The 18,416-nt window shown below is 48.0% G+C and overlaps 1 protein-coding gene and 1 non-coding gene across 2 annotated transcripts in view; both read right to left on the bottom strand.

Moving 5' to 3' along the window:
- FARSB (phenylalanyl-tRNA synthetase subunit beta) overlaps positions 1-18,416 on the bottom strand; it is a 183,299-nt gene that overhangs the window by 142,822 nt on the left and 22,061 nt on the right. Inside the window, exons 10-11 of the mRNA XM_063915908.1 lie at positions 4,399-4,450; positions 3,022-3,083 (exon numbers count right to left, since the gene is read on the bottom strand). Of these exons, the coding sequence (XP_063771978.1) occupies positions 3,022-3,083; positions 4,399-4,450 (114 nt within the window). The remainder of the gene's footprint in view (positions 1-3,021; positions 3,084-4,398; positions 4,451-18,416) is intronic.
- LOC134913637 (U11 spliceosomal RNA) lies at positions 15,321-15,455 on the bottom strand. The gene has a single exon (XR_010177337.1). It is a non-coding gene; the product is annotated as a U11 spliceosomal RNA (small nuclear RNA).

Genomic DNA, 18,416 nt, shown 5'->3' with positions numbered 1-18,416 from the left:
TCCCGCCTCGAGATCCCCTCGGGGTGGGTGGTCACTGTCATGCTGAGGCCTTAGCGGAAGCAGAACTGGTGGTCTGTTCCTGAGAGCTGGTGCTTGCAGGTATTCTGGACTTACCTCTGGTGCCTCTAGCCGCATTGGAGGCACCTCTGGCCTTAGATCGGAATCTGTGAGACCGAAAGGACTGGATAGACGGCCCCGGATAGGAGCGTACCGCCGGCGGGGCCCCAGAGGGGAGAAACGTGGATTTCCCAACCATAACTTTGGAAATCAGGGTATCCAATTCAACCCCAAAAAGAGCCATTCCCCAGTAAAGGGGAGGTATTCTACACTACGTTTGGAATCTGCGTCCGCAATCCACTGACAAAACCACAAGGCCCTGTGCGCCGATAATGCCATGGCAGAAGTCCTAGCATTAATGTTCCCCATCTCTTTGAACGAATCAGAGGACACGTGTAGTGTCCTGAATGTGTTTTAGGAGGGTCACCATATTGACCAAGGGCAAATCCCCCGAGAGGCCCCCCTGAATCTGGGTGGCCCAGGAATGAATGGCATGGGTCATTCAGCAACCCGCAATGACCAGCCTTTGTGAGACCCCTGCTGCCATGTAAGTAGATTTGAGTGTAGTCTCTATCTTGCTATCCCGAGGATCCTTCATGGTAAAGGAGCCGGGGCAGGAAGCACCGCCTTTTTGGACAGGCGACCGACACATCCACCCCCAATCCATCCCCCCTCCCCCCAGGGGGTTCCTCCCAAAATTTCCTACCTTCAGGAGCAAATGGTAAAGTGCGCAAAAAATTTTTGGACACTTGGAATTTTTTTCCAGACCAGCTTGACTAGGTCATCTAACTCTGTAGAGTCAAGGAAAGTGACATTAGGTTTGTTTTGAACAAAGAAAAAAACGACTGCTGTGACGCAGCATCCTCTAGAGGGAGTTTTAACACGTCCCGTATAGCCAGAATTAGGGGTTCAATACCCTGAGCAGAATCAGGATCCCCACTAACGGGATACAAGTCATCACCATTCTCCTGTATATCATCATCTGTATTAGAGAGTAGAACAGGTAACCCACGCTTCTGTGGACCTGCATGAGGTGGGGGGGGGGCTGTGCTGCATCTGATCTAGCTGCTATATGCAACAGCTTCTTGTAGTAGTTGAGTCTTCTGCACATTAGCAGTGAGCTGGGATGACATATCGGACATCATAGTTTTAAGACACCCTAATCAGTGTGGCTCTGGACCCTTTCCCCCAGAACCTTCACTGAATTGTGAAGATTGGCTGCATTGTTCACAGGAAACAGAATCAGTAGATAATGGAGAAGATCTGGTGTGACATACACTGCACAGCTTGTGTTTACCTATGTTTCACAGTAAGCACAATAACATACTGTACACACACACAGTTATATTGCAAGTCTGCCCTACTATATGTGAGAGGAGACACAGAGAGAAGGACACCAGCACACCCTGAGCTGCACAGCCCCAGTGAGACTGTCAGCTCACTATATTACAGTAAACCCTAACAACTCCTGTCCTAGAGAGGACCCAGTACACAAGCGGCTCTCCCCCTTTGCTACACCCTGTATTAGATATCCAGCGTGGCTGAGGAGTCAGGAAGTGCTGGGTGTGCCAACAATGGCTGCAGTAAGCAGAGGAAGGCGCCAAAACGCCTCAGGTCCCGCTCTGATGTAGCTCCGCCACCTCGAAAGGCGCCAGAGCTACAGATATATATTATACAGGCAAAGTCTCCTTACAGCTAAAAAAACATCACAAGTAGTGCTAGTTCTAGTGGTTTTGTGAAGTCTACATGGGGGATCTTAGCGGGACCCCCCCCTGGGAGGGTCTCATACGCTGCGCCCGTGGTCAACCGCACTTTGAACTGAGGGACCCCATTAGTGAGGCCCCCGGTGTGTATTCACTACCGATGTCACCTTCAGGCAGCGTTAGGGGTGTGCGGCGTGCTGCGGCTGTGACAGCCAAGGCGCAGTGCCTCGCTGAACAACCACCCCTCAGGACTGTGGTCCTGCAGCGGAGAAGTGGTCCTGCAGCGGAGAAGTGGCTCTGCACCTTGTAAGGCCGGTGACTGTAGCCCCCATAACTCCCACGGTGCAGGTATGCTGTTGCCCAAACAGCATACCGATAATAACAGAAAAAAGAAGTTGAGGAAAACTCTCTGGAGCTGCAGAGATGTGCATCCACTCCTGAGGGCACTTTTCTAAACTGCCTGTGGGAAGGGGCATAGAGGGGAGGAGCCAGCACACCCAGTTGAAGAAATTTAAAGTGCAATGGCTCCTTTGAACCCCATCTATACCCCATCGTACTGGATTCCCCAATATCCCGTATGGATGCTAGAGAAATATGCAATATAGCAAATATAAACGGAGAAGCTGCCATCAACTCTTGCCAAGTAGGTTTTAGTCTAATCATTCATAGATCTGTTTTTACCAGAGCGAGGCTGAAGGGCTGCTCATATTAAGTTTCGTGCAAATTGTCCCCAATTTCTCATTTGGGAACAGATGGATCATAGGTGGGTAAGAATCAAAATCTCTAGGCACTGCGAGGAAGGCTGGTTCTCTGCGAAGGAGGAATGGTTATGCTACAATGTATCACAGCGCATTCTAAACTCGGATATAAACTTTCACATCTGGGTTGAAGGATTTATTTATTAGGAAGAGTAAGGATGGATATTTTTCCTTCTTTGTCCCTTAATGTAGAACCCTTGCTATATTTGATGTCTCAGTTATAACTAAAACTTAGGAAGAGTTTTGGTGTGTTAAATGACTGGAGTACATTTGGCATACTTGTGTCTATTTAATAAATACATTCCCCATGTGAGAGGAGCACCTACACAAGTATTTATAGTGATATGCTAACATTTTAGATGCAGAGATTTTTTTAGAACAGAAGAGAACAATCCAAGCATCCAAAAGCATTGCCTAGCGATCAGCCGATCATAAGAGCCATTATGTTTGTGACTGATAACGCTAACAACTTCAGAAGCCCAAATAACTTCTGCTCATCTTACCGGATTCCAATTTTACTGTTCATTTTCTCAGCAGAGAGTGTTTCTGTTCTGTATGCCAGCTCCTGCAAACACACAGAGCACACTCTGGTCAGACAGCACGCCTGGGTACACATCGGAGGCTTAGGGTGGTGTCACAGGGCCGCACGAAAATACTGCTCTACTCCAGGCAGAAACTTACAGCATTTATAAGAGAACAATCGCTGTACTGGTGCTATAAGTAAGGGAATTGGATATGATCCTTCCCTGTTTTATCACAGCAATTACAGTACACCATCAGGAAAAATGGAGCTTTTATAAAATGCTGAGGTTATTTATTGCTGCAAAAGCAGAGAGTTCCAATGCTGCAATGTTACATCAGTGACTGCAACAATTCAGAATGTAAAATAAATTTGAACAACATGATAATGTGCAAAATAATAATAATATTATACAGGATGGAAAGTAAACGTGTGCAAATACAAGAGATTTCAAAACTCCTCCAATAGAACATAAAATGCAATACACAACTAGGGTTGTACATAAAAAGGTAAAATAATCATAGAAAGTGATGCAGTCAATGCAATGCACAGAAATTCCCAATGGCTCTTTAAACAATGTATACGATTTCAAAAACCACCAGAACCTCACGTTGCTGTGTTACATTAGTCATAAACCCTGAAAATATGAAGTGTAATTTGGAGGGAAAGAATACTGAACCATGGTGTCCTAATATTGGGAGTAATCTAGCAAACATTAAGGCTTGATTGCGAAAGCGCAGATCCATATCTTTAGTACTTGTTAAAGACCATGTACCTATTTGTACACAAAAGCACCTAGTTTACGTGGAAGCACATACACAGTATCTGCAAGCCAAGACAGAGGTGTTACTGGCAGGGCCGTACAGGCCATCTGGCATTTCTGACAAATGCCAGAAGGGCCGATGGGCAGGTGGGCCGGGCCCCAGAGAGCCAGGAAGGCTGCATGCAGCGCAGCCTCCGGCTCTCTGGTTTAGCCGCTCCCCTGGTCCCCATGGAAATGAAGGGGGGCCGCGAGCCCACGCCCCCGGACTTGTGGCGCGCCCCCATAGAAATTGGGGCGTGCCATGAGTCCACACCCCCTTAACTTGCGGCACGCCCCCGTATATCGCGGCGACGCGTCCCCCTGCGACGTGCGGCCTTCACGTTCACAAATGTCCGGACCGAAACGGAGGCCCAGTCCGTTGCTGGTTACTGGTGTAAGAAATGTGCACTGCCCAATGGGATCAGTACCAAATCTTACATGATTTCCATCTCTTTATACAGGAAATTACTTTCTAGTGTCACCAACATATTGCATCCTGATGTCACATAGAGGCACTCTCAACATATCCGAAAGTGTGAATTTTATAGAATATCTTACAGGGTAGAAACAACTCTTTCCATCCGGGTAAATGACTTCAGCAGCCTCAACACTGAAAAATAAAAATATACAAAATTATTAGCAAGACTATTTATTTATTTATTTTTAAGAGCAAACTGTAAAAAAGGATTAAAATAAACACCCCCTGAGAGATTTCAGGCTGCACTGTAACACACGGTACTATACAGTGTATGATGAACACAGACAGTAAGGGCAGTAGCTCTTGTTACATGTAGAATTGATGTATATGTAATGGTGTCTAATACAATGTTAAATCAGGATTTTGGTACTTACCGATAAATCCCTTTCTCCGATTCCACAGGGGCCACTGGAGCGTAGTTACAATGGGGAAATAGTAGGTAGTAATTGGGAGCTGGCACTTTAAAATTCTCACACTATGGCTAGCTCCTCCCCTACTATCTCCCCTCCAAGCCAGTCTACGTAAAACTGTGCCCGAGGAGAGCTGGAATAAACAAACCGTAAGGTAGAGGAGGTTAATGACGCCCTGTAAACCAGGATAACCTAAACCAAACCTGGAACAGAACCTGACAAAAAAACCAGGCTAGCCTGAACTCAACAAGCAGTCATATGGTGATCTGCAAACCGTTAAGCAAAAAACAAGGAGGAACAGCGCTGGGCGGGCGTCCAGTGGCCCCTGTGGAATCGGAGAAAGGGATTTATCGGTAACTACCAAAATCCTGATTTCTCCTTCATCCACTAGGGGCCACTGGAGCGTAGTTACAATGGGGACGTCCCAGAGCTCCCAAAAACGGGTGGGAGAGCGCTGAGAGTCCTGTAAAACCACTCGGCCAAACTGTGATGCAGAGGCCGCAAAAGTGTAAAACTTGTAGAATTTGACAAAACGAATGTCGGTCCGACCAAGTAGCCGCCCGACAAAGTATTCATGGAGACCCCACGGGCAGCTGCCCACGAAGGTCCCACAACACGCATATAGTGCGCTGAAAAGGAAAATAAGAATTTACTTACCGATAATTCTATTTCTCATAGTCCGTAGTGGATGCTGGGACTCCGTCAGGACCATGGGGAATAGCGGGCTCCGCAGGAGACAGGGCACATCTAAATAAAGCTTTTAGGATCACATGGTGCGTACTGGCTCCTCCCCCTATGACCCTCCTCCAAGCCTCAGTTAGGTACTGTGCCCGGACGAGCGTACACAATAAGGAAGGATCTTGAATCCCGGGTAAGACTCATACCAGCCACACCAATCACACCGTACAACTTGTGATCTGAACCCAGTTAACAGTATGATAACAAAAAACGAAGTAGCCTCTGAAAAGATGGCTCACAACAATAGTAATAACCCGATCTTTGTAACAATAACTATGTACAAGTATTGCAGACAATCCGCACTTGGGATGGGCGCCCAGCATCCACTACGGACTATGAGAAATAGAATTATCGGTAAGTAAATTCTTATTTTCTCTAACGTCCTAGTGGATGCTGGGACTCCGTCAGGACTATGGGGATTATACCAAAGCTCCCAAACGGGCGGGAGAGTGCGGATGACTCTGCAGCACCGAATGAGAGAACTCCAGGTCCTCCTTAGCCAGAGTATCAAATTTGTAAAATTTTACAAACGTGTTCTCCCCTGACCACGTAGCTGCTCGGCAAAGTTGTAATGCCGAGACCCCTCGGGCAGCCGCCCAAGATGAGCCCACTTTCCTTGTGGAGTGGGCCTTTACAGATTTAGGCTGTGGCAGGCCTGCCACAGAATGTGCAAGTTGGATTGTGCTACAGATCCAACGTGCAATCGTCTGTTTAGACGCAGGAGCACCCATCTTGTTGGGTGCATACAATATAAACAACGAGTCAGATTTTCTGACTCCAGCTGTCCTTGAAATATATATTTTTAATGCTCTGACAACGTCCAGTAACTTGGAGTCCTCCAAGTCGCTTGTAGCCGCAGGCACCACAATAGGCTGGTTCAAGTGAAAAGCCGAAACCACCTTAGGGAGAAAATGAGGACGTGTCCGCAGTTCTGCCCTGTCCGAATGGAAAATCAGATATGGGCTTTTGTATGATAAAGCCGCCAACTCTGAAACTCTCCTGGCTGAAGCCAGGGCCAATAGCATGGTTACTTTCCATGTAAGGTATTTTAAATCTACCGATTTTAGAGGCTCAAACCAATGAGATTTGAGAAAATTCAAAACTACGTTCAAATCCCACGGTGCCACTGGAGGCACTATTGGGGGTTGTATATGTAGTACACCTTTGACAAAAGTTTGTACTTCAGGCACTGATGCCAATTCCTTCTGGAAGAAGATTGATAAGGCCGAAATTTGAACTTTAATGGACCCCAATTTTAGGCCCATAGACAATCCTGCTTGCAGGAAATGTAAGAATCGACCCAATTGAAATTCTTCCGTTGGAGCCTTCTTGGCCTCACACCACGCAACATATTTCCGCCAAATGCGGTGATAATGTTGTACAGTCACTTCCTTCCTAGCCTTAATCAAGGTAGGAATAACTTCCTCTGGAATGCCCTTTTCTTTTAGAATCCGGCGTTCAACCGCCATGCCGTCAAACGCAGACGCGGTAAGTCTTGGAACATACAAGGTCCCTGCTGAAGCAGATCCCTTCTTAGAGGTAGAAGCCACGGATCCTCCGTGAGCATCTCTTGAAGTTCCGGATACCAAGTTCTTCTTGGCCAGTCCGGAGCCACCAGTATTGTTCTTACTCCTCTTTTCCGTATAATTCTCAGTACCTTTGGTATGAGAGGCAGAGGAGGGAACACATACACTGACTGGTACACCCACGGTGTTACCAGAGCGTCCACAGCTATTGCCTGAGGGTCTCTTGACCTGGCGCAATATCTGTCCAATTTTTTTGTTGAGGCGAGACGCCATCATGTCCACCTTTGGTTTTTCCCAACGGTTCACAATCATGTGGAAGACTTCTGGATGAAGTCCCCACTCTCCCGGGTGAAGGTCGTGTCTGCTGAGGAAGTCTGCTTCCCAGTTGTCCACTCCCGGGATGAACACTGCTGACAGTGCTATGACATGATTCTCCGCCCAGCGCAGAATCCTTGCAGCTTCTGTCATTGCTCTTCTGCTTCTCGTGCCGCCTTGTCGGTTTACGTGGGCGACTGCCGTGATGTTGTCCGACTGGATCAACACCGGCTGACCCTGAAGCAGCGATTTTGCCAGGCTTAGAGCATTGTAGATCGCTCTTAGCTCCAGTATATTTATGTGAAGGGACGTCTCCAGGTTTGACCACACGCCCTGGAAGTTTCTTCCCTGTGTGACTGCTCCCCAGCCTCGTAGGCTGGCATCCGTAGTCACCAGGATCCAGTCCTGTATGCCGAATCTGCGGCCCTCTAACAGATGGGCACTCTGCAACCACCACAGGAGAGACAACCTTGTTCTTGGTGACAGTGTTATCCGCTGATGCATGTGCAGATGCGATCCGGACCATTTGTCCAGCAGATCCCACTGAAATGTCCGTGCATGGAATCTGCCGAATGGAATCGCTTCGTAAGAAGCCACCATCTTTCCCAGGACTCTTGTGCATTGATGTACTGACACAGTTCCTGGTTTTAGGAGGTTCCTGACAAGTTCGGATAACTCCCTTGCTTTCTCCTCCGGGAGAAACACCTTTTTTTGAACCGTGTCCAGAATCATTCCCAGGAACAGCAGACGAGTTGTCGGGGTCAATTGAGATTTTGGAAGATTCAGAATCCACCCGTGTTGCTGAAGCACTACCTGGGTTAGTGCTACACCGACTTCCAGCTGTTCTCTGGACTTTGCCCTTATCAGGAGATCGTCCAAGTAAGGGATAATTAATACGCCTTTTCTTCGTAGAAGAACCATCATTTCGGTCATTACCTTGGTAAAGACCCGAGGGGCCCTGGACAAACCAAACGGCAGCGTTTGAAACTGATAATGACAGTCTTGTATCACGAACCTGAGATACCCTTGGTGTGAGGGGTAAATTGGGACATGCAGATAAGCATCTTTTATGTCCAGGGACACCATGAAGTCCCCTTCTTCCAGATTCGCTATCACTGCTCTGAGTGACTCCATCTTGAACTTGAATTTCTGTATGTACAGGTTCAAGGATTTCAGGTTTAGAATAGGTCTTACCGAACCGTCCGGCTTCGGTACCACAAATAGTGTGGAATAATACCCCTTTCCCTGTTGTAGGAGGGGTACCTTGACTATCACCTGCTGAGAATACAGCTTGTGAATGGCTTCCAAAACCGACGTCCTTTCTGAGGGAGACGTTGGTAAAGCAGACTTTAGGAACCGGCGAGGGGGAGACCTTTCGAACTCCAACATGTAACCTTGAGATATTATCTGCAGGATCCACGGGTCCACTTGTGAGCGAGCCCACTGATTGCTGAAAATCTTGAGTCGACCCCCCACCGCTCCTGAGTCCGCTTGTAAAGCCCCAGCGTCATGCTGATGGCTTTGTAGAACCCGGGGCGGGCTTCTGGTCCTGGGCAGGGGCTGCTTGCTGCCCTCTCTTACCCTTTCCTCTGCCTCGCGGCAGATAAGACTGTCCTTTTGGTCGCTTGTTTTTATAGGAGCGAAAGGACTGCGGCTGAAAAGACGGTGTCTTTTTCTGTTGGGAGGGGGTCTGAGGTAAAAAAGTGGATTTGCCGGCAGTTGCCGTGGCCACCAGGTCCGAAAGACCGACCCCAAATAATTCCTCTCCTTTATATGGCAATACTTCCATATGCCTTTTGGAATCCGCATCACCTGACCACTGTCGCGTCCATAAACTTCTTCTGGCAGATATGGACATCGCGCTTACTCTTGATGCTAGAGTACAAATATCCCTCTGAGCATCTCGCATATAAAGAAAAGCATCCTTTAATTGCTCTAGAGTCAATAAAATACTGTCCCTATCCAGGGTATCAATATTTTCAGTCAGAGAATCCAACCACACTACCCCAGCACTGCACATCCAGGCTGAGGCTATTGCCGGTCGCAGTATAACACCAGTATGTGTGTATATACTCTTCAGTGTAGTTTCCAGCCTCCTATCTGCTGGATCCTTGAGGGCGGCCGTATCAGGAGACGGCAACGCCACTTGCTTTGATAAACGTGTGAGCGCCTTATCCACCCTAGGTGGTGGGAAAGGGTATAATGCCAATAACTTCTTGGAAATTAGCAGTTTTCTATCTGGGTTAACCCACGCTTCGTCACACACGTCATTCAATTCCTCTGATTCTGGAAAAGCTACAGGTAGTTTTTTCACCCCCCACATAATACCCCTTTTTGAGGTACCAGCAGTATCAGAGATCTGCAAAGCCTCCTTCATTGCCGTGATCATATAACGTGTGGCCCTATTGGAAAATACGTTTGTTTCTTCACCGTCGACACTAGATTCATCTGTGTCGGTACCCGTGTCGACTGACTGAGGTAAGGGACGTTTTACAGCCCCTGACGGTGTCTGAGACGCCTGAGCCGGTACTAACTGGTTTTCCGGCCGTCTCATTTCGTCAACTGACTTTTGTAATGTGCTAACATTATCACGTAATTCCATAACTAAAGCCATCCATTCCGGTGTCGACTCCCTAGGGGGTGACATCACCATTACCGGCAATTGCTCTGTCTCCACACCAACATCGTCCTCATACATGTCGACACACACGTACCGACACACAGCAGCCACACAGGGAATGCTCTAATCGAAGACAGGACCCTCTTAGCCCTTTGGGGAGACAGAGGGAGAGTTTGCCAGCACACACCAAAAACGCTATAAATGTATATAAACAACCCTAGAAGGTGTTGTTTTTGATATAAGCGCTTTTAATATATCAATATCGCCAAATTATGCCCCCCTTCTCTTTGTTACCCTGTTTCTGTAGTGCAGTGCAGGGGGGAGTCCTGGGAGCCTTCATCACCAGCGGAGCTGAGCAGGAAAATGGCGCTGAGTGCTGAGGAGAATAAGCTCCGCCCCTTTTTCGGCTGGCTTTTCTCCCGGGTTTTAAGAAAACTGGCCTGGGTTAAATACATACATATAGCCTTAATGGCTATATGTGATGTATTTATTTTGCCACTAAAGGTATTTAATATTGCTGCCCAGGGCGCCCCCAGCAGCGCCCTGCACCCTCCGTGACTGAATCAGTGAGACGTGTAGCAACAATGGCGCACAGCTGCAGTGCTGTGCGCTACCTTCATGAAGACTGAGGAGTCTTCTGCCGCCTGCTTTCCGGACCTCCGTCTTCAGCGTCTGTAAGGGGGATCGGCGGCGCGGCTCCGGGACGAACCCCAGGAGGACCTGTGTTCCGACTCCCTCTGGAGCTAAGTGTCCAGTAGCCTAAGACTCCAATCCATCCTGCACGCAGGTGAGTTGGAAATCTCTCCCCTAAGTCCCTCGATGCAGTGATCCTGTTGCCAGCAGGACTCACTGAGATTTAAACCTAAAAAAACTTTGTCTAAGCAGCTCTTTAGGAGAGCCACCTAGATTGCACCCTTCTCGGACGGGCACAAAAACCTAACTGAGGCTTGGAGGAGGGTCATAGGGGGAGGAGCCAGTACGCACCATGTGATCCTAAAAGCTTTATTTAGATGTGCCCTGTCTCCTGCGGAGCCCGCTATTCCCCATGGTCCTGACGGAGTCCCAGCATCCACTAGGACGTTGGAGAAAACGGAGGCTCCCGAGCAACCGCCAAGAAGACTGTCTGATGGTCAGATGAATCCAACAGCCCAGCATATGCTGGGACCCTGGTTATTTAGTACGGGAGTATCGTACAGAACAAAGAGGAAAAACACTTTGTCGAATAGCCTAAGACCTCTGTAGAGAGAGTCGGCGAGCCCTGACAACATTCAAAGAGGACTGAAAGATACTAGTGTCAGATTTATATGAAAAACGTACATCCCCTCTGGAAGGAACGACCGCTGAGGCCGAAGCTCAGCCGGGGGAGTTGCCAATAGAGTACTCCCTGAAAGAGAGCCCGAACTTACGGCCGCCAGGCAAATCTCTTTTGGAAGAAAACCGAAAAAGGAAGAGACCCAAAATTTCAGGTCAATGTGGTTTGAAGCGCAGCCATGCAAAACCTCCCAGAGAAAACCAAGATGAAGGCTGAATGGTAACTGAAAGAAGGGGAAAACCCCTTTTTATCCTTATTATGTCCCTTAAAGTTTTCCAAAAGTGGCAAAAGCGAGAAGAGGTAACAGACTTCTGAAATCGGGGCCCAGTAGGCATAACCGAACTAGGGAACTCCTCCCTTCTGAGGTCTCGTGAACAGTCACACGTTTAAACGAACTCAGTGTAAGATGAACAAAGAAAAGGACCCTGTTGAAGTAGACAGTCCAGTCGAGGTAGGAGCCAAGGCTCCTCTACTGACAACAGGTGTCTGTATCTTCAAGTCATGCGCGGCCCAACCAGAGCCACGGAGAGGACTAGCACGCATATTTCCCTCCTGTGTTATCGACCGTGAGGTAGAATTAGAAAAGGAGGCAGGATAGAATAACCCGAAACTCCCAGGAACCCTGAGGGTATCCTTGGTTATTGCCGCCAGAGCTCACGTCCGAGAGTAGGAAAAGGTTAAAGAGTCAGTCAGAACGCCCTGAGGTCGATCCAAAATCTCCGCCCACAGCGGACCAGCTGGCAAAACTCCGGAGAATGTTCCCTCACCCGGGAGTCTGACCTGGTAGCTTGACCTGGAAAGAAAATTGTTGTCCCCCACTCAGAGGGGAATGTAGGCGACCACTCATTGCGTTGCAGCTTGACTGAAGAAATAGAGTACCTGGTACCGAGGAAGGAAAAATCCTCCGACGGACCCTGTTGAAAAAACGTCTATGAGGAGCATAAATTGGATCTGTGTCGAACCAGAAGCTCCTGGATCCTCCGGATATTCAGAAGCCCCTAATGTACAGAGTGGGATAGTAGTAGTAGTAGATTGTCCCATTAGGGAACCAACGTCACCTCCTGCCCTTGAAAAAGAGTTATTCTGTGATCTTTCTGAACCCTGTGGGAGCGGAAGAGAGATCAAAAGGAAAGGACTGACAGTGAAAATAAGAATCCTGTAATGCGAATCTGAGAAAAGCCTGATAAGGAAAACCCAGCGGAAAACCGTAAACAGGCATCTCTGAAGACAAAGGACACGTAAAACTCCTTTTTGTTCAAACTAGCGATCACAGTCTGAAAGGATTCTAAGGCCAGAATAGGCCTGGCCGAGCCAACTTGCTTCGGAACGTGAAAAGAAAACAAAGGCCTGAGAACTATCCCGATTCAAATGATCTGTGAAAAACAGGGAACAACACCCTTTGCGATTAGAAGCATATGGAGCGCCGCCTGCATTATGACTCTCTTGTCATTGTAAATCGGCTGATCCATGCCGAGGGACTCCTGAGACGGTTGTACCCCAAAATCTAGTCTGTAACCGCCCAAGCCTTGTCCCCCTGTAGTGGGTGTATAGGATGATCGAAAATCAGACTGGACCGAGGATGTTGAACCTCTGCTTCAGCCTTTTAACCCCGAGATCCCCTGGCTACGGAGATATCGCCCGTGTGGAGTCAAAAGCTTGAAAGGGCACGGAAAAATCTAAAGGAAAGACCGATAAAGGTCTGTCTTGGAGCTTGGGCAGTAGTAGGAGAAATCAAAGTGGACTTACCTCCAATGGTTCAAGAAATCCTGCAGAAAGTTTCTTCCCCTGAACCATCTGCCCCGTAGGATTTCATGTTCACCTGTCACTGTCGCAGCCCCAGAGGTCGTCGGGTTAAGACAGCCCAATAGAAAATACAGGTTCCAAGTCTGCAGACGTGGAGACCTCCAAAGAACATAAAGCAGAATCGTGATTCTGACCTGTACCGAAGTATCAATTGATTCTGATGCGAAACAACCTATAACCTAGAGGACAATTGTTCCACAACCTACCTGCTCCGGACCAGGTAGAAACCCCGCTGCCGTATATGTGTCTTCGGTGGATCCCTGAGCCAGGTTGCCTCAGGAAAACGGCAGCTTGTTGGACCGGCGATACATCGAGGGGTATACCCTGGAGAGGTTCTGATACCCTTTCCTGCCGTCTGCGGGGAAAGGATAGGAAAACAAACATTGTTTGATACCTGAAATGGTGTATTCGGGTGTCTGCCGGCCGCCTACCGGAGCCTGCCCAGCTCATCCGAAACTGGACCAGTCGCTGTCATTTCGTCATCGGCGTCGAACCCTGATGGACTTGACGTGTCCGTCTCCTTTACCTGCAGTATCAGCCGAACTGCTGTCTAATGCACCTGGATATTCGGAGACACTGGTTCCGACTCCACAGAAAACAGACATCATTAGTATTGTAACATGGAAGGTTAACAAGGTTCCTTTAGAAACCTGGAGAGGTGAAATGACGTACCAGGTCTCTGGTTAATAGTGACATTACCTGCATAATCTGAGCTGTTCAAACAGGAGTGTCCTGCAGGTGCGTGGAGGGCTAAGCAGATGGCTCCACCGCATACTTCACACCTAAGAGGGAGTTCTTTGACTATCCCAGGTGAGACAAACGAAAGGAGAAAAGGTGGGTTAAATAAACACAGCCCTATGTAAGGTCTGCACTATAATGTGTAGAGACGTACACGATTCAAATAAACTCTCTGGGGCAGCGGAGACCTGAACCAGTAGCGCTGCGCTGTGGGACCGGAGTCTTAGCCCTAGGCTATAGGATCTCCCCTTAAAGGTTTTTTTTTTTTTTTTGGATGTTCAGATACCCGCTACTAGCGTACTGAGCCACAGCGTTATTTGTCTGATGCCTTAAACACATTCCCCAAATTACTAATAGCATTAGTAACTAGTGACACCAAGGAATCATAAAGGGAAGGCAACACCCCGCCCTGTATGTAGTGTACCGCTAATTTAGGTGTACCAGATGTTTCTCAGAGGTTGCGCTGGCTTTCCAAAATGGTGACCAGCCTGCGAGAAAAGATGGGGGGAAAATGTTATGTGGCAAGGTGGGGTATTTTGTTATTAGAAAACATTGCGGAAGTGTTTGTTTTATCCCCTATATATGGTATTGTATGGATATATCTATATACAAACCCACACATATATACATATATATACATATATATATATATATATATATATATATATATATATATATACACACACACACACACAGTGAACCCAACCGGGTAGAGAAATACTGTGTTTGTGAACCTAATAGGGTAGATAAATACTGTCTATGTAATAGAGCAGGTTCCCTGATCTACATGTATAAAATGTTGGGGACTGCCCTGTAGGGAGGAATGTAGCTATATTTCAGCACCACAATGCATACAAAAACTAAAAACTCCAGAGACAGGATCTGTTGCCTAGAGACAGTAACCGAGCTGGGAGCCCGCTGTTATAAGCCATCACCCCCCCTCATACCTTGTACTATGCACATAATAAATCCTCCCTGCACAGTCAGGAGAGGAAATGAGCTTTGAGCGGCCCGGAGGGCGGGGGACTGTGGAGCGGCGATGTCATGCTGCAGCGGCCGGGGAGCGGAGAGAGCCCGCCGTACAGAGCTGGAGTTAGCTCCGCCCCCCTGCTTCGGCGCCAAATTTGAAACCGCTGCATAGACAGCGGAAAGGGTCCCTGTATCCCCCGGCCGCCTCACTTAGAAAATGTATCTCCCCGGCCGCTTGTATGCTGCGGCCGGGGAACGGAGAATGTAAATGTATCCCCCGGACGCCTGTATGCTGCGGCCGGGGAACGGAGTGTATCTTCCCTGCCGCCTGTATGCTGCGGCCGGGGAACGGAGAATGCGGCCGGAGAGCGGGGGGTCTGAGCCCGCCGAACGGAGCGTGAGTTAGCTCCGCCCCTTGTATTACCCGCGGGGAGATGTATTTGTATATCACCCGGCTGCCTGTCTGCTGCAGCCGGGTAGTGAAGAGCGCTAAGCCCGCTTACAGAGCGGGCTGAAGCTCCGCCCCCCACATAATGGCTCCAAGTTTAAATCAGTAAGTGCGCCTTTTAGGACGTTCGTTTAGAGTCACTCACAAGCTCCTGATAGCAAAATTTATGCTTCCGAAATCTCTTGATATCAATTCCGCACCATGTCCCCCAAACTAGGAGACCATGATGTGCCATACATTAAATCAAGTAAAAACATACATCAGTCTGGAGGGGGGGAGATTGTACTCACCGCTGTCCTGATGTAGTGTCGTCAGGAGCCGCACTCAGCGGAATTTTGCCCGACCGATCGGCCCCGACACGCGCCGCACGCAGCGGTGTCCGGCCATTTTTCATACTCACCGCTGCCTTGCTGCCGGAATCTTCTGCTGGATGGAGTGGTCCCGACACGCGCCGCACGCAGCGGTGTCCGCCAACTCAGGAGAGCTCAGTGTCTCCCTCAGCCGGGGCCCATCCCGAGCCGCACGCAGCTGCGATGGGACCCCGCCGGCAGCTCCCGCGGTGCAGACTGGCAGTGGCAGAGCTGCCAGTCTGTGTGTGTAAGTAAGAAAAATAAAATAATAAAGAAAAAAGAAAAAATTCTTCAGCTAAACCCAAGTGAACCAGCTACCTCGGGCACTAAACTAAGACTGACTTGGAGGGGAGATAGTAGGGGAGGAGCTAGCCACAGTGTGAGAATTTTAAAGTGCCAGCTCCCAATTACTACCTACCATTTCCCCATTGTAACTACGCTCCAGTGGCCCCTAGTGGATGAAGGAGAAATAGAGGTTAAGCATTTAGTGCCTGATTCCGAGTTGCACATAAAAGCAGCCGCGTTACATATTATACTGTAACAGCCTTTAATGTGCACCCATGATGCTTCTATAACCCCTTATGTAACCTGTGCCCCCCATCACACCATTCCAGCCCTTCGTGTCCCAAATACACTGTGCCAGTCTTCCTGTTACCAAACACACCAATCCTGACCCTCCTGTGCAGCAAATACATTGTACCAGTCTCCACTGCTACTAATGATGCTTCTCCAGCCCCTTTATGTGCCCCAGTCACATGGAGCATGCCCTCCTTTGCATTGTACCAGTCCCTCCTGTTCCCCCAATCACGCTGTTCCACAACCTTGCGTGCCACATCACACTGCGCCATCCCCCCTGTTCTCCCATCACATTGTGCCAGCCCCTGCTTAGCCGAATTATATTGCGTCAGTATCTCCTATGTCCCAAAACATAAATAAGCTCATGAGATATAACAAAGCTCGGGTTTAACCACGTAACGTGAAAAGAGCCATTTGGGTGCCCAATTGGGTCACTTTTTGCTCATTTCAGTATGCCACTTCCAGGGGCAGCGAGCTCAAATGCCAGAGACAGCAGCTGAACTCACACGAGCAAAGCAATTGAATTTCTCCTTCAGGCCAGACCAGGAGTGACCGCTACCGCACAAAAGAATTGAATTCAGTTAGTTTACAGAATTCGCTCTAATAAACACTGGAAGTTTAAAAACGAGAAAATAAAAATAAAAAAATAAAAATAAAAAAAAAGAGAGAGAACACACATTTCCAACATAATACCATATGGAAGTGAATAAAAATGTATTTGGAGCTCAAAATAAAAATATTCATAATACCAAATACATTGAAAATATCTAAATGAATGTGTTATAAAAAAGGTATGCAAGATTCTGCATCTCTAAAAGAAAAAGAAAAAAAAATTCCTGGCTTCGTTTTCTTTTTTTTTCGTACCCTTCATTTACTTTTAAAAATCTTAATAGAAATCAATGGTAAAAAAAAAAAAAAAAAAATTAACATAAAAATAAATAAATCATAAAAATTATATAAATTGTCATTAGCATGGTCCATCACAGCTAGATATGAGCGGGTTCGGATTTTAAGAAATCCAAACCGCTCCAAACTTCCAGGATCTGAGGCAGTCGAGCCGGGGATCGGATCTGCCACAGCTGCCCTCGGATCCTGACCACAGGCGAAACCACGAGAACAAGCTGTCAGACCCCGCGCTTCTCGAGCGCCAATTTCAAAAGACCCATTAAGTCAAAGGGCTGACAGCTGATTGGCTGGGAGAGCTGTCTGTCACAGCTCTCAACCAACCAGCGTGTCCCCATAGACTTTAATGGCGGCCGCACCATGCTAATGACACAGCTCTCCGCACTGCCAACACCCCCGCACTGAGGATACCACTGGCACTACCGCACTGCTGGCACCCCCGCACTGAGGACGTTGCCGACACTGAGAACACTGGCAGCACCCCTGCAGTGAGGACACCCCTGCACTACAGACACAGTCAGCAGCACAGACACCACCAGCAACTTGCACTGAGGACACCACCGACACTGCCAGCAACCCCACACTGAGGACCCTGCTGCCAGCACTGCCGACACTCCCGCACTGAGGACACCACCGGCATCCAGTCACTGTATCCCGCACTGCATCCAACCAGAACTGTATTCTGCACTATATCCATCCCACACTGTATCCGACCCGTACTGTATCCAACCAGCAATGTAGCCCGTACTGTATCAGTCCCACACAGTGTCTGACCCACACTGTAGCCAACCTGCACCATATCCCATACTGTATTCAACCAGTAATATATCCTGCACTGTATCCAACCCACACTGTACACCGCGGTTTAGTCAGCCAGCCTTTGACCAATATTGGTGAAAACAATATTGTGAGGTGGTCAAGACAGAGTGGAAAATAAATCACTGGATTTTTAGGCTATTGAGGTTAATAATACTCTAGGAAAAAAATAAAAAAAAGCCCAAATTAAGTGATTTTAGCTTTTTTTTGGCAATTTTTGAAAAAAAAAATCCAAAGCCAGTCACGGCGGTTTGGTATAACCAAATCAAAATCCAAAGCTGGCAGACGAATCAAAACCAAATCAAGCAAAAACGGACCGGCGCACATCCCTAAAAGCTACATATCTCCCACAGCTTCCAGTCATCTTCCCAAATATATAAAGCATCTAAACATTTATGAAGGCTGCCAGTACTGTAAGGCATCACATCAAGGGCAATGCTGTCCAGAAGATCTACTGTACACCATGTACACCATCTCAGGTCAGGGCCATATCAACAATGTAGCAGATGGGAATACAGCTACAGGCCTCCACATAAAAAATAAGCCCGTCATCATGACAGCATAATTACCAGCA

Source organism: Pseudophryne corroboree, chromosome 4 (genome assembly GCF_028390025.1).
Source record: "Pseudophryne corroboree isolate aPseCor3 chromosome 4, aPseCor3.hap2, whole genome shotgun sequence".
NCBI classification, from domain to species: Eukaryota; Metazoa; Chordata; class Amphibia; order Anura; family Myobatrachidae; genus Pseudophryne; species Pseudophryne corroboree.
The sequence above is the reverse complement of the archived record's forward strand: the minus strand, read 5'-3'. Positions and strand labels throughout refer to the sequence as shown.